Genomic DNA, 22,915 nt, shown 5'->3' with positions numbered 1-22,915 from the left:
AGAAAACGATAAGGAGCCAGGACAGCCGGCCCTATAACGCCCTGAATTTCCCTGCAGAAGCCCCACAGGGGCGGATAATGCCCGGCTGCTGCCCGCGGAGCCCCCATCTTGGGGCTGGGGCTGGGGTTGGGGCTGGGGACCCCTCCGCCCCCGGAACCCCCCTCCGCCCCCCGCGGTTCCCCCCCGGACCCCTGAGCGCGGCGCACGCCCCGCTCCCTGCCCTCACCTTGGCTTCCGGATCGGGAGACGAGGAGGCGGGCCCAACGCGCGGCTGACAGCCCGCTCAGCCAATCGCAGCGCCCGCTCCCCCCTTCCCTTACGCCCTTAACCCCGCCTCCCTCCGTCTGATTGGCTCCTCCCCAGCGAGCCGCGCGCGCCACCGTTTGAAGCGGGCGAGGCGTTGTTGCCATGGAGACGCGGCCTAGGCGCCGCTCCCGGAGCCTCCGCGCCCGCTGAGGGGACCGGGGGGGACCGGGGGTGGCGGGGCCCGGCCCGGCCCGGTGCTGCAGGGAGCGTGCGGGCAGCGGGCAGCACGGCCCCGGCCGGCTTTTATCTGGGCTGAACGCGTGATCAGGCGCGGAGGCTTCTTTTGGGGCGAAACTGTGAAGAAAACGGTAAAAGTTCATCCGGCACCGAGCTGCGGGGCTGAGGCGGCCCCTGCGAGCCCTGCGGCGGTACCCCCGGCACGCGGCAGCTCGTCGGGCTCTAATTATAAAATCAGTGCTGGAAGCCAGCTGCTGAGCCCTGCCGGCCAGGGAGGCAATTTTCGAATTTTCGGGCGCAATTTTCGAATAATCGGCGCCCGGATATAGCTGCCGGCGGGCTTTGGGGGCGCGTGGCCGAGCTTCGGAGGCTTCCCCTGCAGCTGCTGCTGGGAGCAGTTGTCGGGGTCAGCTGCGGGATGGAGCCGCTCCTGGCTGAGCCCCCCAGCCTATGTTTGGTGTGGGGCGTGTGACCGCCTCGGTGCGCTGTCAGAGCGCAAGCAGTTCGTTCAGTTGTCGTTTTTAAGTCTGTTTCAAATGTCGTTGAAATTAATCCGCTTTGCGCAACCTTCACCTCTCTGTGCTTTCTGGGTCAGGAGGAGATCAGCAGGGAAGCAAGGGCAGAAGAGCGTTGTACGGCTGGACAGGAGGGCTGTGTTCACAAGGAGGTGAGTGCCAGGCAGCCAGGCATGCTGCCCCACGCTCAGCCCTGCCCAGGCCACACAGTCTGCCCACAGTCACTCTGTGCACGCTGATAACGGTTCTCATTCTGCTTATGGAACGTTGGGAGCAACAGCACCTGTCGTTTTCCAGTCTTCATCATGAGGATGATGAAGGGAGTGGAGCATCTCTCTTACAAGGAAGGGCTGAGGCAGCTGGGTCTCTAGCTTGGAGAGGAGGAGACTGAGGGGTGACCTTATTGATGTTTATAAATATGTAAAGGGTGAGTGTCAGGAGGACGGAGCCAGGATCTTCTCAGTGACACCCAATGACAGGACAAGGGGCAATGGGTGCAAGCTGAAACATAGGAGGTTCCTCTTAAATATGAGACAAAACTTTTTTACGGTGAGAGTGACAGAGCACTAGAACAGGCTGCCCAGAGGGGTTGTGAAGTCTCCTTCTCTGAAGACATTCAAAACCCTCCTGGAAGCGTTCTTGTGTGACATGATTTAGGCACTCCTGCTCCAGTAGGGGGATTGGACTAGATGATCTTTCAAGGTCCCTTCCAATCCCTTGTATTTTGTGATTCTGTAATCGTAGTTACAGTAAGCAACTCGGGTACGTCATGAGCAAAGAAAAAAGTGTTAGTGCAGGGAGAAGACCTGCATCATGGTCCAACTGTAAAAGAGCTGTCAGTTAAGAATGAACGTGTTCTTTCCTTTCTACTTTTATTATATGGAAACTACAGATGGTTTTCTATGGGCATTTTTCATGTTTCTTCCTCATATTTTCAAAACAGACTGCTACAACGCTTGTTCCAACTCATGTCAGAACATTTATTATCTCTTTGTGTATGTGTTCAGGGGCTTCCATAGCATAATCCTGCAATCTAATGAATGGATTTGTGGCAGTGATCTGTAAATATTTGAATTGGACCTTCATAGCTCCCTATCTACTTCATTAAACTAAAATTACAAACTTGTTTTGCAGTAGAGATTATCTCTTACTGTGGAGCTTGTGCTTATAGAAGTGCAACCACACCATGACCATGATTTCTTCACAGGAATGCCTTAGTATCCAAGGGATGGGATCGGAATGATTAAAGCATTTGATGTGGTTCCTGGGAAAAGCAAATTAGACATTTGTTTCTGGAGGGATTAATCAGATTTCACTTTGGATAACAGATACAAAAGAGCTTCAAGTTCAGATGAATAAAAAATAACAGAGTATGACTAGTAACACGAGTTAATAAGTCTCCCTTTTCTCTGTTGTAGGTTTGTCAGTAAAAATTGGCTTTCTTCTGGTCTTCTGCTCTGTACCTCAAAAAACAACAAACACCTTGGCACAGCACCTGAAGACACGTTTGGGGTAATGTGCTTAAAAGTAATGAGAACGTAACCTGGTGTAGTTGTGGTTGGAAGAGGAAACATACCTACTTTCTAGATGTTTTTACAGATCTTTCAAAGTTCTTAACATCTGTTTTTTTGTATGCTGTTCGTAAACTGGAATGATTTACACAATACAAAGTGATAGGCAGGAAAACTAGGTGTTTAAGTTTTGTGTACTGATTAACAATTATTACTTTTAGCAGATATCCATGAGAATTATGTCTAATAAGAATATTTAATGATCAGACTGCAGCTTATGGTTTAGAATAATTATGTTAAGTTACAGAATTAAATGTATAGATGCATTAATTTACATTTGTAAGGTTAGGAGTGGTTACATAAGGTTACACATAAAGTTTCTTCACTTGTTCATGACTTGATTTCCCTAGTTTAAAATCATGATATTGTGACAGTAGTGCCATGTCTCAGAGATGGCAATAAGGAGTACCAGAGGAAGTCAACTAAAATTGTCAGGTAAATATGAGTGAGTCAGAATGGGATAACAGAGCACGTGAGTGTTACTCAAGTGAACAGTACACTGAGATCTTTAATATATCAGAGTTTAGTGAGGATCCAGATATTGTGGCCTAAAGCTGCTTCATTCTTATTATAGTTTATGTAGGGATTTTTACAAGATTTATATTATGCAGAGTGACTGACACTTGCTGAGTGAGTATCTGAAGGCCAGTCTTTTCTCCAGTTAGAAAAGTGTTTTGAGAATAAAAAGATCTGTCTAAAAGCTGATTAATAATTAGAAGCATTTTAAAATTGTGGATCAGATCCTGGAACATAATTTTGTGGTACATTTATTTCCTTCACAATACGTAAAATGTCATCATTGGTTTCCACTATTTATACTTGGCATTTTCCTCATCTTTATAGCCTTTAAGAACCTTAAAATATGGAAACAGTTCCGCTCTGATGACAAGGTGTGACCTTATTCTGTGCTTTGAGTTGGTCCCTTTATATAAAATTCTACCACATCATTACAATAACTAATCACCTATTACCAGCATCGTACAGACTTTCAAGATTTGTCTAAAACTTCTTTGCAAAAGAAGTAAGTTGTAGAGGCCTCAGGTTTGCCGCACAAAGATGGTGGGCTGAATGGTCGCAGAGAATTATGCTTCCAGACTCGCTTCTTTCTCAAAACAGTTGTCACTTACAACTATTTTAAGAAGTTTTAGGCCTTTGTCACATGTAGTCCAGTTTTCAGGGAAGTGACGCAGAGCTTCAGGACTTGGCTGGGCTTTAATATTAAACTACAACATTGAAGAATGTTCTGTTTTTCTGCACCAAAAAACAGCATTGTCTCATGCGTACAAATTAAGTTAGATCCTGACACTAGCTGGGAGAATGCTGGCTGTTACTCACTGTAGAAAAGCAAAGGTCTTCTCTCTTTTTGCCAGAAGATGGCATTATTATTAACAATTTAGGATTCTTGGAAACATACCAATACTCCCTTACTTCTTTACAAAGTTACTGTGAAAAACTATGTGTCAGTTTTAGAAACACTGTCTTTGGACACAATCTACAATGTTGGACAAATTAAGGTATTCTTTTTATGGGGAGACAGGCACCTCATTTTTTCAGAGGACTGATGATTAGAAGGCCAAAAAGGTTTCATTGTGATCATTTGTTCTGACAACTGTAATTCCCGTGAATTCTTTCTTGTGTGAACCAGACTAAATTTTCTAAAAATAGTCTACTCTTGAGTTTTGAAATGATCCAAGATGCTAGAGCCATGACCTTGGCTTATTTTTTTTCCATAGTTAATATTAGTTAATGTTGAGTTTTCCTGGGTTGTGTAATAGCTGTTCTATGGATGGAGAGATACCAGAGTTATCTCCTGGAACCACCTAGATCCAGCAGGATTTATTATATCTGGGGAAGCAAAGCAGTTATATAACTTTTAGGACCATCAATAAGATGTACTGAGCTGCTTACATGTCTCAGAATTAACCTTCTTGTATGTTCTGCAGTACCTATATTAATTGGATTTTCCATATTTTGAGAGTCTTAGTCCCTCGTAACCTCAGATAATGGAAATCTGGCTGCACAGTTATTTCTGGCTGCTTAAATATATTTTGTTTAATTTTTAGTTAGAACCTTGAGTTTGAAATTCTTAATTCTCTCTCTGTGTCTGTTACTCTTTTTTTGGGAAGCGTTTCCATTTTTTTTCCTTTTTTTCCTCCTCAAAACTGTGCCCAACATTATCATTCAAATAGACGTTAACACAAAAGTAGTTCTTGTGCTAATTTTTGGCCAATCTGTTTGTATTTAACATAAGCATATGTAAAGATGTAAGTATAATCTAAGATACAAGAAGAATGAGAATAGGCAAATCTGATGGATTGTTTTCATGTTTAACAGGGAAATTGGTGTCTCGGATTTGTGTTTCAGCCTCTCCTTCCATCAAATAAAAGAGCTTTGCCATGGCAGTGCATACATACAGACAGGAACTGCTCTGGTTTTGTATTTGGAACTACCTTATGTAAGACAGGCATTTTTCAAAAACGTAACTCTCCCTGAAATGAAATCTGAAGTTCCTGTGGAGTTCATCTGTTAGAGGTGAATGCTTACAAAAGACTTTGAACATGTGTTGAAGTTAAACCTAAGAATCAGTACAGACTCTGCTAGCCTCTGTCAATTTTGATTTTTTCCTCCCAGGATCTAATAATCTCAACAGTGGCTTGGCTTTACTTCAAGATTGAGAGTCACATCACTTATGCATTTGTGAGAAAAATCTCAATAATTTTCTTCAGACTGGGTCTTCTGTGAAGCTATTTTATTCATGATTGCAATGGTGGGCATCCTGCAAGCAGGAGTGCACAGTAGCAGTTTATCATAACCTTATATTCCCTATTACACAACACCTGATTTCTCCCGTTTCCTTGTTGGCTGAGTACTACAGGTTCATAAATGTCTCAATGCCTTTCCATACCACACAGGTACAATTTAATTTGACCACCCGTTAATTTCTCCTTTTTTTTTTTTCCCCTTCTTCTGTCACGACTGGAGGGCTCGTGTGATTTTTGTTTTTACTGATTTTGTACTGCTCCTCCTGTTTTCCTTAGCTATCCTCCTTATTTTGGGACAGTGGGACCTTCCCCTTATCTGCTTAATATACTCAGCACTGCTATGCTGCACAATCATAGAATATCCCGAGTTGGAAGGGACCTTTAAGGATCACCAAGTCCAACTCCTGGCACCACACAGGTCTACCCAAAAGTTTAGACCATCACTTTTGATATGCAAGGTTAGTGGAATTTTCCACCACAGGAACACCTTCTATTGCAAAAACACAATTTTGTTTTTCACATATTAAATAAGTCTGCTTACACACTGCTGGCTTTGCCTTGAAGCTTGTTACTGCTGAATCACATAATTTCATTATGGCTAACTACTCTCCACATCTTAGACTGTAACTTCCAAGTTGCTTTAGATGTCCCCTACTGTACCTGTTGGCCTCTTTAATATCCTACACAATCAGCACTTTAATAGAATCTTTTTTCCTTTGTTGTTGTCATTGTAACTTAATGTGTTTACTAATACGAAGATGATATTTAGTGACCATATTTTCTTTTATAACGTTATTGTAGAAATGCTTGTAAATCATTCCAAAGAACTTCCCTTTAATTACAGGGAAAAATATTTAGCCTTAAACAAATTGGTTTTATTGACTATTACTGTAACTTTCTTTTTTAAACAAAGACATAAGAAGGCAGCGGGCAACGGATACTTGAGGGGCTATCCTTTTCCTGTTTTATGGAACAAGTAAAAATATCTGCAGATATTAATCCATCTGGATAGAGACAGCTGCACAATGTATTGCTTGGGAGACATGAGTTAAGAAGCTGAGGGTTTTTTGGCATACCTTTCAGTGATGCATGTTGCTTTTTTGGGTTTCCCAAGAATGTAAGTATGGCGTTCCAGTAGCATTTATAGATTTAGAGAAATTCTGTGTTTCAGATTTCACATAATGTTTCAGCTAATGTTCAAGAACACCTAGAAATACTCACAAGATTCATGAAACACAAAAGACAGTTACACAAGAAAACTACAACTTTACAATCGTTCATCTATAAGATGAACAATCCTAGTTTTTCTCAATGAGGTGATGACAAATGCAGTTTCTTCTCCTTTGGTTAGTTAACCAGGGGTAGCTGAACCACATTAGACCACGTGCTCTGATATTAAATTGGGTATCTAAAATTAGGCATTTTGCATTCTGTGAGCTTGAGGACTGGGTTTCAGTAGCTGCGGCATTCATTGAGTAGACATCAGGCATGTAGGAGCTCTGCAGCAGTAAGTAACACTGCAGCATGTGTTTCTTACCCATTATTTCCTATCATGTATGATTTTAAAACAGTTTCATAGGTAAAATATTTTCTTCATATTTAGTTTATCTGTATTATTACTATATTCTATATTGTTTAGCATTCCAGTGTATTGTAATGATCTTCTAACCTAACTGCAGGTGATGGCATCTGGGGAAATGTGTGGTTTCTTCATTAGTATCTTGGTCTTCTGGGATGTTTCATATAACTCAAATACTTGTCTTGTTTGATTTCTTGTAGACGTTAGCTTGAAGATGGCATCATGCCTTTATGAATGCCTTTGTGAGGCAGAACTTGAAAAATACTATCCCCATTTTGCTGCCTTTGGCCTTCAGAAGATTGATGAGCTTGCCAAGGTTTCCATGAAAGATTATACCAAACTAGGGGTACACGACATGAATGATCGCAAACGACTCTTTCAGCTCATTAGAATAATCAAAATTATGCAAGAAGATGAAACTGTAAGAGACTTGAGCAAGCAAGATTTCCAACCAAGTGGCCTTTTCATTCAGCCTCAGGTGACCAGATCGGGTCCCCGTAGACAGCTGCGTTTTGAGTCCTTCTTTGAGGAAAATGGTGGAACAGTTAAAGACTCTGAGCCGGAATCATATGGTCCATCTGAGTTCAGTGCCAATGAGGAGAAGAACAGTCTTGTGGAGCTGTTGGGACACACTCAGCCACATGATTCAGAGATGATAAGGTTAACCAGAAGAGATGTAAATACTCCTGGAATATGCACAAAAAATGAACTGAGCTGCACAACAGTTTCTGATGATATTGCTCCTCTCCTGGGGGATTCTGAAACTCCCATCATCCAGAGAGTAACTCACATTTCAGGATATAATTATGGACTACCTCATTCCTGTATCAGGTAATAATCAGTTACCTTCATTTTACTATATTTCACGTTAGTCATAATCAATTCTTTCTTCACAGGGGATGAGAATCTGCCTTCATGGCAAACAAGCAATGCTACTGCTACAAAAGCTATACAGAGCAATAGAAAATCTAACAGAGATATTAATAAGTGCTTGCAACTCTCCAAGTCTGGTAGAAGAAACCAGTTGAATTCACCAGCTGCTACTCACCAAGATTGTCTAAGAGTAGTCTTATCTTTCAGGATATAAGGCTTTGTTTTCTTTGTGTTTTCTTTGTTCTTTGTGCTTTGGCCAGTCTTTCTGTTTTTCTTTCCTTAACACTGTTTTGCAAAACTTTACTTTTTCAGAATAATGTGTTGCCTGTTGGTAAGTTCATCAAGTTTATCCCAGTAAAAATGATGCATGCTGTGAACTATCTTTGTTCATAAAGAAATTTCTGAACTGGAGCTTTAAAAAGAACCACTGAGTAATACTGGGTTGGGATACAGACACGGGGAGAGGTATGCCTTGCAGCTGCTCCATGAGCACAGGATTTGTAGCATTCATGCATTTTCCAGTGTTTGGTAATGGGGGAGCTACTGTTTTCTGAACCCCTGGTAAATCTAAAGCACGAAGTAACTTTTATTGGCTTATACTGGGCAGATAAGCACTGTGTAAACTGCCTGAGTTAAAAACCATCATCTAAAAAGACTCAAATCAGCTATCACTACATCCAAAAGCATTCAAACTCAGTAGGTGTCTCCCAGGATTTGTTATTTAGGCGTCTAGGGATATACCACTATGTCAGAGCACCATCAGGCTTCTGTTTGGAAGTTGCCTTGGATCCAGGCACTAGCTGTTCCTGCAGTGAGCCTTTTGAAGGTTCTGGTTCAGCAAACAGAAGCACGTAGCTCCCTGCAGCTATACCACCAGAATCTAGTTGTTATGCTGTTATGGCAGGGTTTGAAATGATAACTTTGTGCAGTGGTTTGTGCAGAGAGAGAGAGAGATACTGTCACCATGCTGGAAAAGTACAGAGGTGGCACAGTGGTTAGAGAGAGTGAGATGAAACCTGTGAGATGAAAGATCTGGGTTTGTAACTCCCCTTTGCTGGAAAGAAGTAATTCCTACCATTCCCACCTTCCAGAGGAATGCACTAACCTCCTAAATGTATTGGCATCTTAGTGCATTCTCTGTCTCCTCTGGCAGCTGAGGCAAGGTGAACAAAGAGGGCAGGATTCATGGTGCTAGAAAGTAAGAAGTGATGAAATATAACCTCACGGTTCAGCTAGAGGAGTTCAAGATCTTAAATCCTGTGATAGAGCCGTGTTCTCCATTGTTCTCACTTTCTTCCCTTGTTCTTTTTTTTCCTAAGCACATTCTCCTCTGCCCAGTGTAAAAGCTCATCTCATGGGCTTTCTGCATCCTGCTCCTGACACGCCTGAGTTCCTTCTCTTTTGACCACAGACTGCATGTTCTGCATTCCAGGCCTGGGGCCACTCTGCTGACACTTGGGTGTCTGATTCCTGTTTTGCAAGTGCCCAACTCCTCCAGTGAATCCAAGCCCATGTCACCTTGTGATTTGCCCACTGTCTAGTCTCATCTATAAGAAACATTGGAAAACAATGGCATGATGTTAGATTGCAGAAAGAAAAGAGCTCTTATAATATGTTTAATAAATTTTCACTTGTCCACAGCAAATGACAGTAGCAGACAAGACAGTTGTTCTTCTGACCTATTGTTTAATCTCATTTTTAATGATCTGTTTTGAGATTATTATTTTTTCTAATAATAATAAAGTAGAAATTGTATTTTATAACAATGTTTTTAAGAAAGGTTAATAGCAAATCTAAACTTGAGGTCCATCATATAAAATTAAAATGCATTCTGTTCCCCTACAAAGTATAGTCAATTAAAGGTACCTCGTAGAAAGAATCTATGCCTCTCCTATCATAAACAGAACCTCCAAGCATTCATGATTTCTTTTCTCCAAATCCTGCAATCTATCCTTTCTCCTTCATGCTCATAGAGAGAGAGAAAAAAAAAAAAAAAAACACAGCTCTTTCTGCAGATCACCAAGTCCAGCCTCTGGTGACATGAGAATGAAACTTCAGAGCCTCTGATCCTTTGATGGACAACATCTGGTGCCTACTGATACCCATAAGCTCTCACTAAATTATGAAGCATCTTATTTCAAGTATCATAGCCTTTCTTCTGAGGGGAAGGAATTTTCCATCTAAGTACAAGGACTGGTCCTGGTCTGCATAGGAAAGCCATGCTAAAATTAATGGGACTCCAGTTACCATAAAGATTTCTTGTGTGTAGTCTTTGAAGACCACATCTTAAGATTTATATCTGCATGATGTCTGCTTCTGAGGAGTCATGCAATGGAGCAGGAATGATATGATGAGTTTATAGCTGTAATGAGACATCAAGTAACTTGTACTCTTGCTGCGTTTTTGGTTTTCATTTACCAGGCAGCTATTACATGTTAGTTTTCTTTTTCTGTGTTAGGAGATTTTGGAAGGGCATTTGAATAGCATGGCAGAAACACTGCTTTGGGGCAACTAAGGGCTCGATTAAAATGACTTTTTTCCTAATAAATGGATGTTCAAATCCAGGCTGAAAACTGTTACTCGCTTGTATGAAGACAGATGGAAAAAGAGAAAGGCAGAATTAATATGTTTTGGTTGAATTCAAGCATATTGCGTATGCTGCATTGCAAAATGCTTTACACAGCAGGTTAACCAATGAAACACTAAATGACCTTACACTTCTAAAGTGTATGGAAGGGAGCTGAAGTAGACTTGGCAAAACACAAGAAGAGAACTTTGCCTGTGGTTTGAAGCCATGTGCTTTTTTATGATAAAAGTAACAAATTGGATAGAAGACCAAAGGGGAGATAACGAAGAGATCGATATTTCAAATTCTCTTTGAGCTGAGCAGGAACACAGTGATACTGTCTTGTTTCTTAGCTTAAGCCATGTGTTTCTTAGTTTAAACTCATAACCTGTTTGACAGGGTGAAACAGAAAGGATAAGTATGAGTAAAAGAGGAAAAGCAACTGAATATAATACACCTTTCCTCTCAAGATCTGTTCATACTTTTATCTGTACATAAATGACTATGTGTGACTGCAAATAATTTCAGCAAGATTCAATTTCATTAAGTTAACTTGGATATTATGCCAGCTTGAATCAGATGTTTATGGGCAACTGAAAATATGCCAGTTCTGTAACAAGCTGAGGAATGTAGCTGTATAAACACAACTGTTCTTTTAGCAGAAATGCACAAGAGGTATTAGTCTATTTAGAAAAAAAAAAAAAAAACAGCAGAAACTTAACTGGGTAACAATGAGAGCTTTTCCTGATATGCCTTTAAAGACGTAAACTTTTATCTGGTAAAGCTAAGAAACCAACTCATATTTATGCATATTCTAGATTCTGTTATCTGATTTTAAAGTGTAAAACTACAATTTTGTTGTAGATCCAGTACCTCAGAGAAAGAGACTCCATGGACAGAGAGTGAGAAAATCAGAGTGTGTGTCCGAAAACGTCCCCTAGGCCTAAGAGAGGAGCGACGCGGGGAGGTTAATATCATCACGGTGAAAGATAAAGAAACCCTACTTCTTCATGAGAAGAAAGAGGCAGTTGACCTCACCCAGTATATCTTACAGGTAACATGCTCCACGTGCAGTTTGTGTTTAGGGGCCACTTGCGTGATGGGATAAAGCAGATTGTATTTGGGATTTCAAAATGGGGAAACAGAAAAGGGCTTTCCCCTTATTGAAAAGGGCGCTTCTTGCATTGAACTGGATGGTGAGCTCTTCTGTCAGCTCCTCATTGCTATGTTTGAATTGCTCCTGACTTATGCCAGCCTGTGGCAGAAAACCTGAGCCCAGAATTTTAATCCCTCAAAAGCACGTCTCTTGCAGCTTTCTTTGCATGTGGCAAAATAAAACCCTCTGCTACGTGCTGTTGCTGGAGGAGAATTGCCTGCTGCTGAGTCTCCTCTTCAGTGAGGAGTTCCCTTTTCACTACCTCTGCACTGTAATTCTGTTTTAAATTAATCACGTATACCCTCATCCCCTCCCTTTCTTTGTTCTCAAATGCTTTTGAAAATTAAGTTCCCCTCTGGTCTTTGTTTCCAAATCCCAAATACCTTATGCTGTCATAGCTCAAATTCCAAGTTTTGACTGACAGCACCAGGAACAGAACAGTTTCTAGAGAGCAGCAAGCCATGCTCGCTCTACTGGGTGTTATTTTTGCAGCCTGGCTCCTGGGAACAACTGTTCAGAGTATCCAGTAAAAAATGAGTTTGCAGCTCTCTCAGGCCCGGTTTATGTACCACCTTTTACGGTGTGACACATGCAGCAATTCCACCCCACTCCCTCTATGGGAGCAGCAGTATTTGACATCTAGGCAGTGCTTATTGCCTTAGTGTCTCAGGGCTGAAATAACCACTAATTAATTTTGTTCTCTCAGTAATGACAAAAGCCATTTTGCTATAAATCAATATAGTCGAACAAAAGTACACTGTGGTGAAGGCTGTTCTGTTCCAAAGGACCCAGGAGAATTTCCCTGCCTCCAAATCTGGCTGCTCTCCCTGCCTCCAGCTCCTGTAGATGGGAAGCCAAGGGGTGCAGACCAGATGGGAGGTGGTTCATGCTCCAGCTCCACGGCCAGGGGAATCAAGCTGCAGGCCTTTCAGAGAGCTCACCTGACCTGTGAGACTTCCCAGTTTAACCTGCATGCATCTAGCTTGGCTAGTTTGTGCATCATTACAGCAACTGTCACTCAGAGGGATCTACTACCTTAATTTACATCGCAGAGTATTGTTAGAGCACAACGTTAAACGCCAGCCTATGGAGGCTCTTTCGAAAATGTGATATTTGTTTGTTACTGTCCTTGCAAATGCCATTCTTAACCTCAGAGAAGCCCATAATGAATGTACTTGCAGCTTTTCTAGAGACACTGCTGCTTTGGGTCAGCTCTAGAGTATGAGAGGTTTGGGGGTTTTTTGCCCCTTTCTGAGATAATACAATCTGGCGTTGCTTAGGAATAGCTTCTGTCTTCTCTGGCACAAAAAGATTTTAAGTGTGGAGAACAGAGGCAGTCACAGCTGAGGGCTAAATTCTGAGTTCTCCTCTTCTCTACTCCTGTAGTGTTACTGTACAACTGTAGGCTGATTCAGGAATAGATGAGAGTTTCTTTTAATTAACATTTTCATTTTTTCCTTTCATTTTTTCCTTTCATTTTTTCCTTTCATTTTTTCCTTTCATTTTTTCCTTTCATTTTTTCCTTTCATTTTTTTCTTTCAGAAATGTTGTATGTTCTGCTTCAGAGTCATAGGAAATTAAGGCATCTTTGTTTCCCTTTTCCTTTCTTACCCTTAGTCTCCTCATTAGTCGTAATGGTCTGCATATGTCATGCTGTATGTTTAATGTGCTAGATTGTTTTGGACCTGATCCAAACCTGTACAAAGTCACTGGAAAGACTTCTGTTATTTAAATTTGCCTTTGAATGGGGGTGAGGGGGAAGTGAAACATATTCATTTTCATATAAAGATCACGTTTATTTTTCAGCATGTTTTTTATTTTGATGAAGTCTTTGGGGAGTCATGTACCAATCACGATGTGTATATGAAGACAGCTCATCCTCTCATTCAGCATATTTTTAACGGGTAGGGCATCAGTGCTTACATTTATTATTTTCTCACTTTTTTGTTTTCCAGTTTCATATGCTGCTTTAATTTTCCTTTGTCTGCTTTCATCTTTTGAAAAAAATACATTCATTTCAGCCTTTCCACATGCCTTCTCCCTTTTAGAATGTCTTTGATTGCAATTGTGACAAAGTAAATCAGGGGAGACATTTGTCACATCAGTGAGAAATCTAAATCACAGAGGAAGTTAAAACTGGGCCTCTGCTGTAACAAAGACACTGTGACCAACCAAGAACAAAAAGTGGGTGCCAGCATTTCTGACATCTAATCTCCACTCTAACAAAGATTTCTGTGTTGTATAGTGCGGGTATTTATACAGTTCACAGGGCAATAGAAATGTATTAATAACCTCGTGATTTATTTTTATTTTATTGATTTGTATAATAGAAAATATTAATAACCTTGCATTTTATTTTTATTTTATCGATTTGTATTTGTTCAGGGGGTTAATTGTAATTACATACTTCCTAATTAATGGGAAATAGATGGTAGCTATACACAGGTGATCTTATTTTCCTGCAAAGTAACAAGCTTGAATATAATAACATTTTTGAATTATTGAAGGAAAGGATTATGTAGCCATGTTGAAAAGTAACAAAATGGAGCATACTGGTTCTGAAAATAACCAAGTATCATCATCAGAAACAGAGTATCATGCTCTTGAGAAAATGAAAGTGAAAAAGGAGAATAAGGCTTATATCTTGCTGCATAATAATAATCACTAAGAGCAGATTTCACATTACAGCTAATCCAATAATGCTACCAAAAGAGCCATCCTGTTTTTTCTCAAATTTCCGTAACTTTTCTATCTGTTCTGCTACATCCTTCTCACTGATTCTTGTCTGACCCCCCAGTGAGCTAATTCTGCAATCTAAGCTGCCAAGAAATTGTTCACCCATTGCAGTCCTACATTTTTACCCAATTCTCTGCATCCAGGAAGTACTGAGTCAGCTAAAAAGTCTTTTTTCAGAGTATGGGGGAGAATAAATCATTTGTTATGTAGCATTTCTTTTTTGGCTGATTCAGCTCTAAGTCTGTTCACCTCACACTTGTGGGTCCAATGCTTGTACAAGAGCCAGGATGGGGAAATAGGCAAGCAGTAACCTCAACTGATATGAACATGTAGTGCTGCAGAGCTGTATCCTGAGACCTACTTGACATTGTACATGCATTGCCATTCTAATGTTAAGGTGATATGATGACAAAGATGCAGCAATCAGGAAAAAGTGAAAAGCAAAGTTTGTGGTTACACTGTCTGGAATGAGTGTAGCAAACAGCTCTGTGCCACTGGAAGATGCTGATCCTCTTCCTTCCCCCTCTACTGGGCACATTCCCATAGGTTACGTGAAGCCAATTTGAGCATATTTAATGATCCTCTGTGAGTTATTTTACTCCATTGAAATTGCAGAAAATAAACCTGCAAAGAAAATGAGAAGCTTTCTGCTCTGTCAGTGCAGTAAAGTCAAACATCAGAGCCAGCACAGAGGAAGAGCAGGTCAGTGGGGCAGGTCACACAGCTGGTAGCAGAGGAATGGAAGATCAAGACCTTCCCCTCATCAGCAACAAGCCATTAGATTGAATTAGCTGCATGCTGGACTGCAGTCCAAGACAAACTAATCTCACTCAGTAAATTACTTATAGTGCTAATCTTCATTAAGTACAATGTGTGTTGATACAAAACCTGACTTGTGGCTGATTTGCATCTCACGTCACAGGCCTTTTTCTCTGTGATTCATAAGCTGTAGCATTCCCATTCATAACCCTACAATACTTCCACAGCATCTAAACAGCTGGAAGAATAATACTGAATTCTTAGCTTCCTTAAATGTATTTTTGGCATCTGGAAAAAAAAAAAAAGAGGAAGAAGAGAGCCAGCACTCTGTGACACACCAGCTCTCCATAGGACATGCTTGGGAATCACTGTTAAGTGTTTTTCAGTTTCCCAGGTGGGGAAGCAAACCAAACCTCCTTACTAAGAGCCTGCTATATACAGAGAAAGATTGACATTGCAGAATTTCTTTTAATAGACTTGAATAAATCAGGTGTGGCACTAAAAATATAGGTTATCTTTACAGAGGCAATGCAACCTGCTTTGCATATGGGCAGACTGGTGCTGGCAAGACTTACACTATGATAGGTACTCACCGGAACCCAGGACTTTATGCCTTGGCTGCCAAGGACATCTTCAGACATCTGGAAGCATCACAGTCAAGGAAGGATCTACTTGTTTTGATCAGCTTTTATGAAATCTACTGTGGACAGCTTTATGACCTGCTAAATGGAAGGAAGAGGTATTGAAATAAAAAAATGTACTGCTATAAACCCAGGGTTATGAATCAGTTGGTTACTGTTTATAAATCAGTTTGTTACTGTTTCATGTGTTTACCTCTAGCGTATTACCATGTATAATAAGTTGTTATCTATTTAATTAGGGTTGTTCTTAGGAAATCACACATACTTACAGGAAGGCAGAAACTGGCACTAAATACTGTTGCATTGACAGGACACCTAGTTTGTATTGCTTTGGGACAAAAATAAGTACGAATAAGGACCTGTGACTGAGATATAAACTCATACGGTTTTGCTTACACTACAATAATATAATAGCTGAACATCCCATAGGTAGAAAAAGAGCCTTCTTGTGACCAGAAGTTCTGATGCTAGCCATTGTGGAGTCCATATCTCTCCCTCCTCAAACATAACCCCTGCCTTTTCCTCTTGCTGTGCCAGTGGGGCTGCAGTTCCAGCCAATGCTATCTTGGAATGTGCTGTCAATGTCCCACTTGTGCTTGACACTGCAGAGTCCTTTGCTGAGGACTTTACTGAGCTCCTTTACTGAGTGCACCTCTGCAGGTGATGCGGCCACCACCCTCAGCAGTAACGCCTCAGCCCCAGATTTGTTCAGATGGATGCATACTCACTTAGAGGAGCTTCATCTGAAATGGAAACCAGGACATTTCAGTACATGCTCAGTGTAAAAAAAGCACTGTGGCTGAAAACTCTAAATACAACAACAGTCAGTTAAGATTTTTGCAGTGAAATCTTTTCAGAGTGGTCTTGAAGGAACATTGCCTGTCATCTGGAGGCCTTTAGCATCCTAGAAAGCAGTATCTTGAGTGCACACTGGCAGACTCAAGAGGGAGGCTTTCTGCCTTAGGGAGTGAACATCTATTCAAGTTCTCAATTTTTGCACAAGATTTAAAAGCAGTTCTACAGAGTCAGAGTAAGCCAGGTATACTATATGTCATTGAAAGAGGAGATTAAGCTTCCTTCCATGAGGCTCATGCCTGTATTCTTCCAATATACAGTACCGCTTCTGTGTGATTCATGGCAGAGTTGTTCTGGACTCTGACTCTATGGCTATGGGAGCTGCTTCAAATGCCTGTGCAAAAATCTTGGGAACTTGAACAGAGCATGACTTATACAGACTGAACTTCCTACAGAAGGTCTAAGATGCAGTTCGAGGAGAGACAGGAACTCTAAAATGTAGATGTGATAATTTACTTCTCTGCTTGATTATATTCCTGAACTGTCAGAAATGCAGTGCTACTTTCTCTTTAACAGTGAAGTTTCAGTGGTAGATACTGAAAATGAAATAGCTCTTTATGTCTGAAATTAAATAAATGACTGTGATAGCTCTCCTTTAATCAGTAGTCTTGATTGTTCTTTTTATATAGCCTCATAGCGCTGGAGTGTATTTTCATTGCTGCTATTTAGGAGTTCAAAAATCTCGTTTCTGTGATGTTTCATTTTCAGACTGTTTGCAAGAGAAGATAGCAAACATGTTGTTCAAATAGTTGGACTCCGGGAGGTCCAGGTGGACTCTGTAGACCTACTTTTGGAGGTAACCTCAATATTTGTCATTATTTTGTCTTCTGCAGCCTTATTTATGGATTTGTGAGATAAGTCATTTGCAGAGAACATTGCTAACTGTTGTGTCATACATGTGGATGCTTCTTTTTAAGGTTCTGAAGTTAGTAACCTCAAGCAGAACGCGGAGTAGCACTGTTAATATTTCCTTAATAAGTAAGCATGGTGGGTCAGCGTGACTTGTGTTAGCGACACACAAGCTGTTGATCTGCAGCTGTTGCTTCTGCTGCCACTCCTTATGGAAAGATCTTTGCCAAGAAACAGATTGCTGTCACTATTCCAGAAATTAAATAACATTCCAGCAAGGGATGCTGTAAGGTGGATCTCTGTATTTCTCCTAGTGTGACTTCTTTGGCTTCTCTGAACATTTCTGTATAAAAGATAAATGGGAGTGGGACAAAAGATAGAAATTTGTAAATTAATAGAACTAAAAATTAGAAAATACTTAAGAAATATTGAGCTAAATGAAGATTTAGACAATGCTTAGAAAATGATGGGTAATAGCAGCTGTGTAAAATTAAGATCTTTAACCAGTAGCTGACATTCAGCACAAGCAAAGCTTTGGTTTTCCTTCCCTGTCTGGCTAAGCCCAGCAAGAGCACTGGGAAATTTTCTGCACTGTCCTGCAGCAAGCAAGCTGGCTAAATCTGTCTTCTGTTTAGCTTAAGTTTGAACAGCTTAATTCCTTTCTCAGTAAGGAACTGTAAATTACAAGCGCCTGATAGTGTAATTGACTCATTAAAATTGGCACGGTGTTCTCACTTATATTCCATTTAACTTTGTTCTTTATCCTCATTAACTCCAAGCTTCAGGACATGCTGGCGATGCTTCTGTAAATTAGAGTGTAAATCTGCTATGAGGTTGATTAACACATTCCTCTGTATTATCACATTGCACACAGAGAAGAGCTATTAAATGACTTTATTCTCATAGGTATCTCAGCAAAAAACTAATTTTATATTGTCCAAAGGCCCTTTTGAACACAGAAATGTCACTAGCTTGACTCAGAGCTTCTGAATTGTCTGCAGCAGATACATGGGAGGAGTCTTGAATACATCCTTAGTTATTAAATATTCATTGATGTTGGCTTTGGTTCAGAAAATCGCTGCATTTAGCACTAACATAGTGCTTGGGAGCTGCAGCAGTTGGTTAGGTTACTGTTTGAGAACTGGCCACTGAAAGGCATAAATAATGCACATCTGTCAACTGAGAACGTATTGATTTTGGTAGATAATATTTAAATTTGTTCTTAAAACCAGAAGCAAAATTAATGACTCTGTTTTATGAATGTCCTGCTGCAGCTGCTGCTAGACTTCTAGCAATAGTCCTTAAAAGTTTGCAAAAATGAATTATCCAGAGTTAGATCTTGAAAGAGCATTTGCGCTTTTGCTCTTGATCTCTTAACTTTGTTCCTTACTCCTGTAGTATAATTTCTTTTAGTTATTGAGATGTAGAAAGGTTTTGGCATTTTTATATAATTTTCTGGATAACAGTACCCATCCTAGTGCATGAGAAGGGAGGGGGAATTTGTCAATCCCACAAATCTCTTAGATTATCTCTGCAATCTTTTTCTTTTCTTCCATACATTTGTTTTTTGGTTTTATAGTCTAGATATTTTGCAAATCAGAACGAGTGTGCAATGCAACAACTTCTTATCTGCAGTATACTCCCTAAGTTCAGTAGTGTTACTGCAAACAAATCCATATCCAAGGTTCTGACAGAAACATTGGAAGGGATCCAGTCTTACTCAACATCTCCCTTGCACCAACATTTCCAGGCTGTAATGAAGTATTGCTCCTAATACAACTTCATCTTATGAGGGCAAAATCTCTTTCTGACAGACTGTGCTTTATTTCCCTCATGCTTGGATTTTGTCCCCCTTATTTTGCAGGTGATTTTGAAGGGAGGGAAAGAACGTAGCACAGGAGCTACTGGAGTCAACTCGGATTCCTCTCGATCTCATGCTATCATCCAAATCCAAATTAAAGACACAGCCAACAGGACATTTGGAAGGTAAGTCTAGAACTGGGACTGCTCAGGACTGATGAGGAGATCAACCTCAGGGACATCAGGGAGGCAGACCAAGAGGAGGTATTGAGTTTGTGGCATCTGTGAGTTAAATCAGGAGATAAAATTCAAAGGGAATATATGAAGTTTCATAGTCCTTTCTCTGCTCCAAGGTGTTGTACTTAACTCACAGCTGTGAGAGGATTATCAAACTTGCTTGTAAAATTTTCCTGCGAAGAAATTTGTCAACCAAATCCATCCCTTCATCTTCAGTGTTAAAATGCTTTTCCTGTCTGGGGCATTAATCTGCCCAAAGGTAGACGTCTACAGTGGAGACATCCACATGTGAGCTCATCACCTTTGAAGTCAGTGTAAATAAAGTCATTTCTGGGATCCAGTTCATCCCATTCTGCATAGTCACCAAAAACAGGGGCAAATCCATCTGACATAAAAGCGCTTCTCCCCTGTCTATAATTGACTACAAAGAGAGCCTGGGGTGACTAGCCCAGGTGGAGATGATTCCATTACAGATGTTTACCTTTGGTCAGAGGAATACTAGTACCTCATCTAAACCTCTGATAATTTGAGAACGTGACTCTGATGCCATCTGCACCAGACAAAAAGAGCAGCTTACTTCCTTTTGTAGCAGCCATTAAAACTGCAATTGTGTCTCTTCTCAATCATCATTTTTCCAGACTAAACAACCCCAAGAAATAGGTCTGAGGAGAGAGACCTAGAGAAATAGGTCTAGGTATCGATGCTGAGTGTCAAAAAAATGTGTTGACACACCCCTCCAGCAACTACAATGCAGTCTTGTTTCACAGGATCTTATTTTAAATACAAGGCAAAATGGAAGAGCCACAAATAGTGAAGAGAGGAAAAGGCAGACCAGGCAGTTCAGAATTAGAAGGGTATGTGGTTATTTAGGTGTGGCATGTGTGCCTTTTTTTTTTTTTCTTTTTCTGAAAACGAGGTGGAATTGCAGTGGGGAAGGGATCTCAAAATACGTCTGTAAGAGAAGTCAGAGCTCTTCCAGAAATAGGAGGACAAAAATGAAGATATGGTGCAACAGTCAGTTCAGTAGCTGGCACACAGAGCTAGTGAATGTGAGAAGGATTAATGGAGTTTTGGGGAAGAAAGGGAAAAGGAGCACAGAAAGCTGCGAGTATTATTTACTACACCAGCAATCTGTTTTTACTGCCCTGAATTTGCATTTGATGTGGCAGTTGTCTGTTTTACTTGGGGAAAAAAAAATCAATAAATTTACAATTTCTTTAACTGTGTTCTTGGGAAGCTACAAACAGAGTGATTATCCAGAATAATGAATGTGCTACACTTTAAAGAGCTTATCTATTAAACTGTCGAGCACATTAAACTGTCAAGCACATTCGTCAACAATTTTACTTTCTGTTATGATTGTCCTAGTGCCAGAATGCTCTGACACTCTTCTGCTGCTATGCTTATTTTGATGCTTCAGATACTTCCAGCAGGCGTTTCTCTTTGTTCAAAGGCAGTTATTGCTAATCATTCTTCAGATTTCAAGTGTTGCTTCTCTGTTGTTTATAAAAAAAAAAAAAAGGGGGGGGGGGCAGGAAATAGGGGGGAAAAAAAAAAAAAGAAGCCCTTAAGCTAAATGCAACTTTCTTGTTTTTTTGTGTGTGTGTTTTTGTTTTTTTTTTTCTCTAGGATATCATTCATTGACTTGGCTGGCAGTGAAAGGGCAGCTGATGCCAGAGACTCAGATCGACAAACAAAAATGGAAGGAGCAGAAATAAACCAAAGTCTTTTAGCAGTAAGCTACTAGCATGTCTGAGGAGGGTTTTGTAATTAATTGATTTTTGGATAAAAATGAAGCATGGAATAATATGTATATGGATTTAATGGAGGGCAAAAAATATCCAGAGTGCTAAGTTTTTCCAGTTTAATTTGTCTCAGTTAATTTGACAATTTAAGAGGGGAAACATTTTGTGATGAAAATAAAGTCTTTTTGATTGATTCTTACAGCCAGTTGGGTAAACACAATATAGAAAATGTTGCTTATAGTATGCCAAGTGTCTCATATTTTATGTAGAAAGTTTGTCCCTTTTACTTCCAGAGAATATTGGTTTGGGATTACCATATATGTTTCATAAAAGCACATCTGCTGTTCCTTTTGCTTATTTCGCCACTTGAACTCAGACTTCTCTATCAAATCAGGAGCAAAGGGCCTAAATGCTCAAGAGCCCAGGGACTAGAATGCAGATGTGGGAGAAAAAGGAAATAATGCATTCTTAACACAAACCATCTTTTCTTATAAATGTACACAAATATGTTAAGAGGGACAAGGAGCAGAAAAATGCTATTTAATAGACCGCAGAAGCACTTCTAATAGAAATTTTGCAGAAGACTTTGCACCTCCTTTAATTCAAAGGAACAAAGCTCACTGATGACTGAGGACTTCTCTAAGTGAGATGAAGGTGATTTGCAATCAGTGAGTATGAGTCAGCAGTGCAGAAGTTGCTGTACACAGCCATACATTGTATACGCTTTTAGCATGGAGTAAATTGGTGGCTCGCTCTGTTTTGAGAATGGATAGAGCTTCTCTTGCACAAAGACCATCCTGCTGTGGAATATTAGCACTCAATACTGGGAGGTAGCTTGTAAAGTGAATGTGTTTGCATACTTCGTGCTTTCTTGAGTACTTACTGATGAATAATAGAGTCATGGGGAATCAGGATCTGAACAGAAACAACTCCTGAGGACTGAGGCTTTATGTGGGTTTGTGAGACTGTCTTAAAAGGAACTTTAAAATCAGTGTGTGCGCTTTTGCAGAGTAAGTACCTAGGCCGTCTAGAAGTAGTGGCTGAATTAACTATAAAAGGCATCGTTGGGTAAGTCTACAGCCTGTGAAAACTAGCTCTGTCTTTCTTGATCATAATGTTCTCTTCTAGCCTTAAAATACAGAAAGTTTATATTTTGCTATTAGTTTAAATATTTGTGGTGGTTTCAGATAGAAGATACTCATATACTGCAATTATGAGAAGCAGGATAAAACGTTACAATAGTATGATATTGCTAGAGGTGTGATTTTTAATAAAGCGTGGTTAAAGAAAGGAAAAAGGTATAATTTTAAGTGGGTATTGTTCCTTTAAATGTGGGAAGGCTGCTTCATGCTAGTATCAGCATCACCATGACAATACTGTCATCTGCTTATTTTTCCCATGATAAATCTTATGAATGACTTGTCTTGTGGCTATGCAGTCCACTTCTGCTGGTTTTAGAGAGCATTCAGGCTTGATATGCAGTGTGATGCTGTTCTGCTTATCCCAGTGGAAACATGGAAAAAAGCGTAAACCTCTGTTTGAAAATGACATCTTTTTCCGAAGCTGGTAATAAAGCAAGATGTTTCTTCAGGACTACCATCTACCTCTGTTGATGGCTGCTAACAAGGAGAACATCTGATGTGTTTTGTGAAAGGCATGGGTGTAGCTAGCAGCATGTTTTTTGCTAGTTTTAATTGAAGTTTTGTGTATAGCTCTTATTTATTAGCCTCTCAGAGGCCCACGTTGAAGTGTTTATATAGACAACCTGCATCTGTACTGCCTTCTGAG

The 22,915-nt window shown here is 40.3% G+C and overlaps 1 protein-coding gene across 4 annotated transcripts in view; it reads left to right on the top strand.

Annotated features, from left to right (window-relative positions):
* Positions 1 to 498: 498 nt before the first annotated feature.
* The window catches only part of KIF24 (kinesin family member 24), a 34,955-nt gene continuing 12,538 nt past the window's right edge, over positions 499 to 22,915 (top strand). The window contains exons 1-11 of one of the 4 annotated variants that reach the window (XM_082783975.1): positions 499 to 614; positions 1,079 to 1,150; positions 2,417 to 2,510; positions 4,904 to 5,101; positions 7,111 to 7,741; positions 11,214 to 11,403; positions 13,312 to 13,409; positions 15,524 to 15,739; positions 17,205 to 17,292; positions 19,210 to 19,331; positions 21,012 to 21,117. In XM_082783975.1, the coding sequence (XP_082640101.1) occupies positions 7,125 to 7,741; positions 11,214 to 11,403; positions 13,312 to 13,409; positions 15,524 to 15,739; positions 17,205 to 17,292; positions 19,210 to 19,331; positions 21,012 to 21,117 (1,437 nt within the window). In that variant the 5' untranslated portion in view covers positions 499 to 614; positions 1,079 to 1,150; positions 2,417 to 2,510; positions 4,904 to 5,101; positions 7,111 to 7,124. Of the gene's footprint in view, positions 615 to 1,078; positions 1,151 to 2,416; positions 2,511 to 4,613; positions 5,102 to 5,693; positions 5,790 to 7,110; positions 7,742 to 11,213; positions 11,404 to 13,311; positions 13,410 to 15,523; positions 15,740 to 17,204; positions 17,293 to 19,209; positions 19,332 to 21,011; positions 21,118 to 22,915 lie in introns of those variants that run through there. The other 3 variants (XM_082783974.1, XM_082783976.1, XM_082783973.1) reach the window with 3 other exon arrangements.

This window comes from Aythya marila (genome assembly GCF_965140915.1).
Source record: "Aythya marila genome assembly, chromosome: Z".
In the NCBI taxonomy this organism is placed as follows: Eukaryota; Metazoa; Chordata; class Aves; order Anseriformes; family Anatidae; genus Aythya; species Aythya marila.
This window is presented reverse-complemented; position numbering and strand designations above follow the sequence as displayed.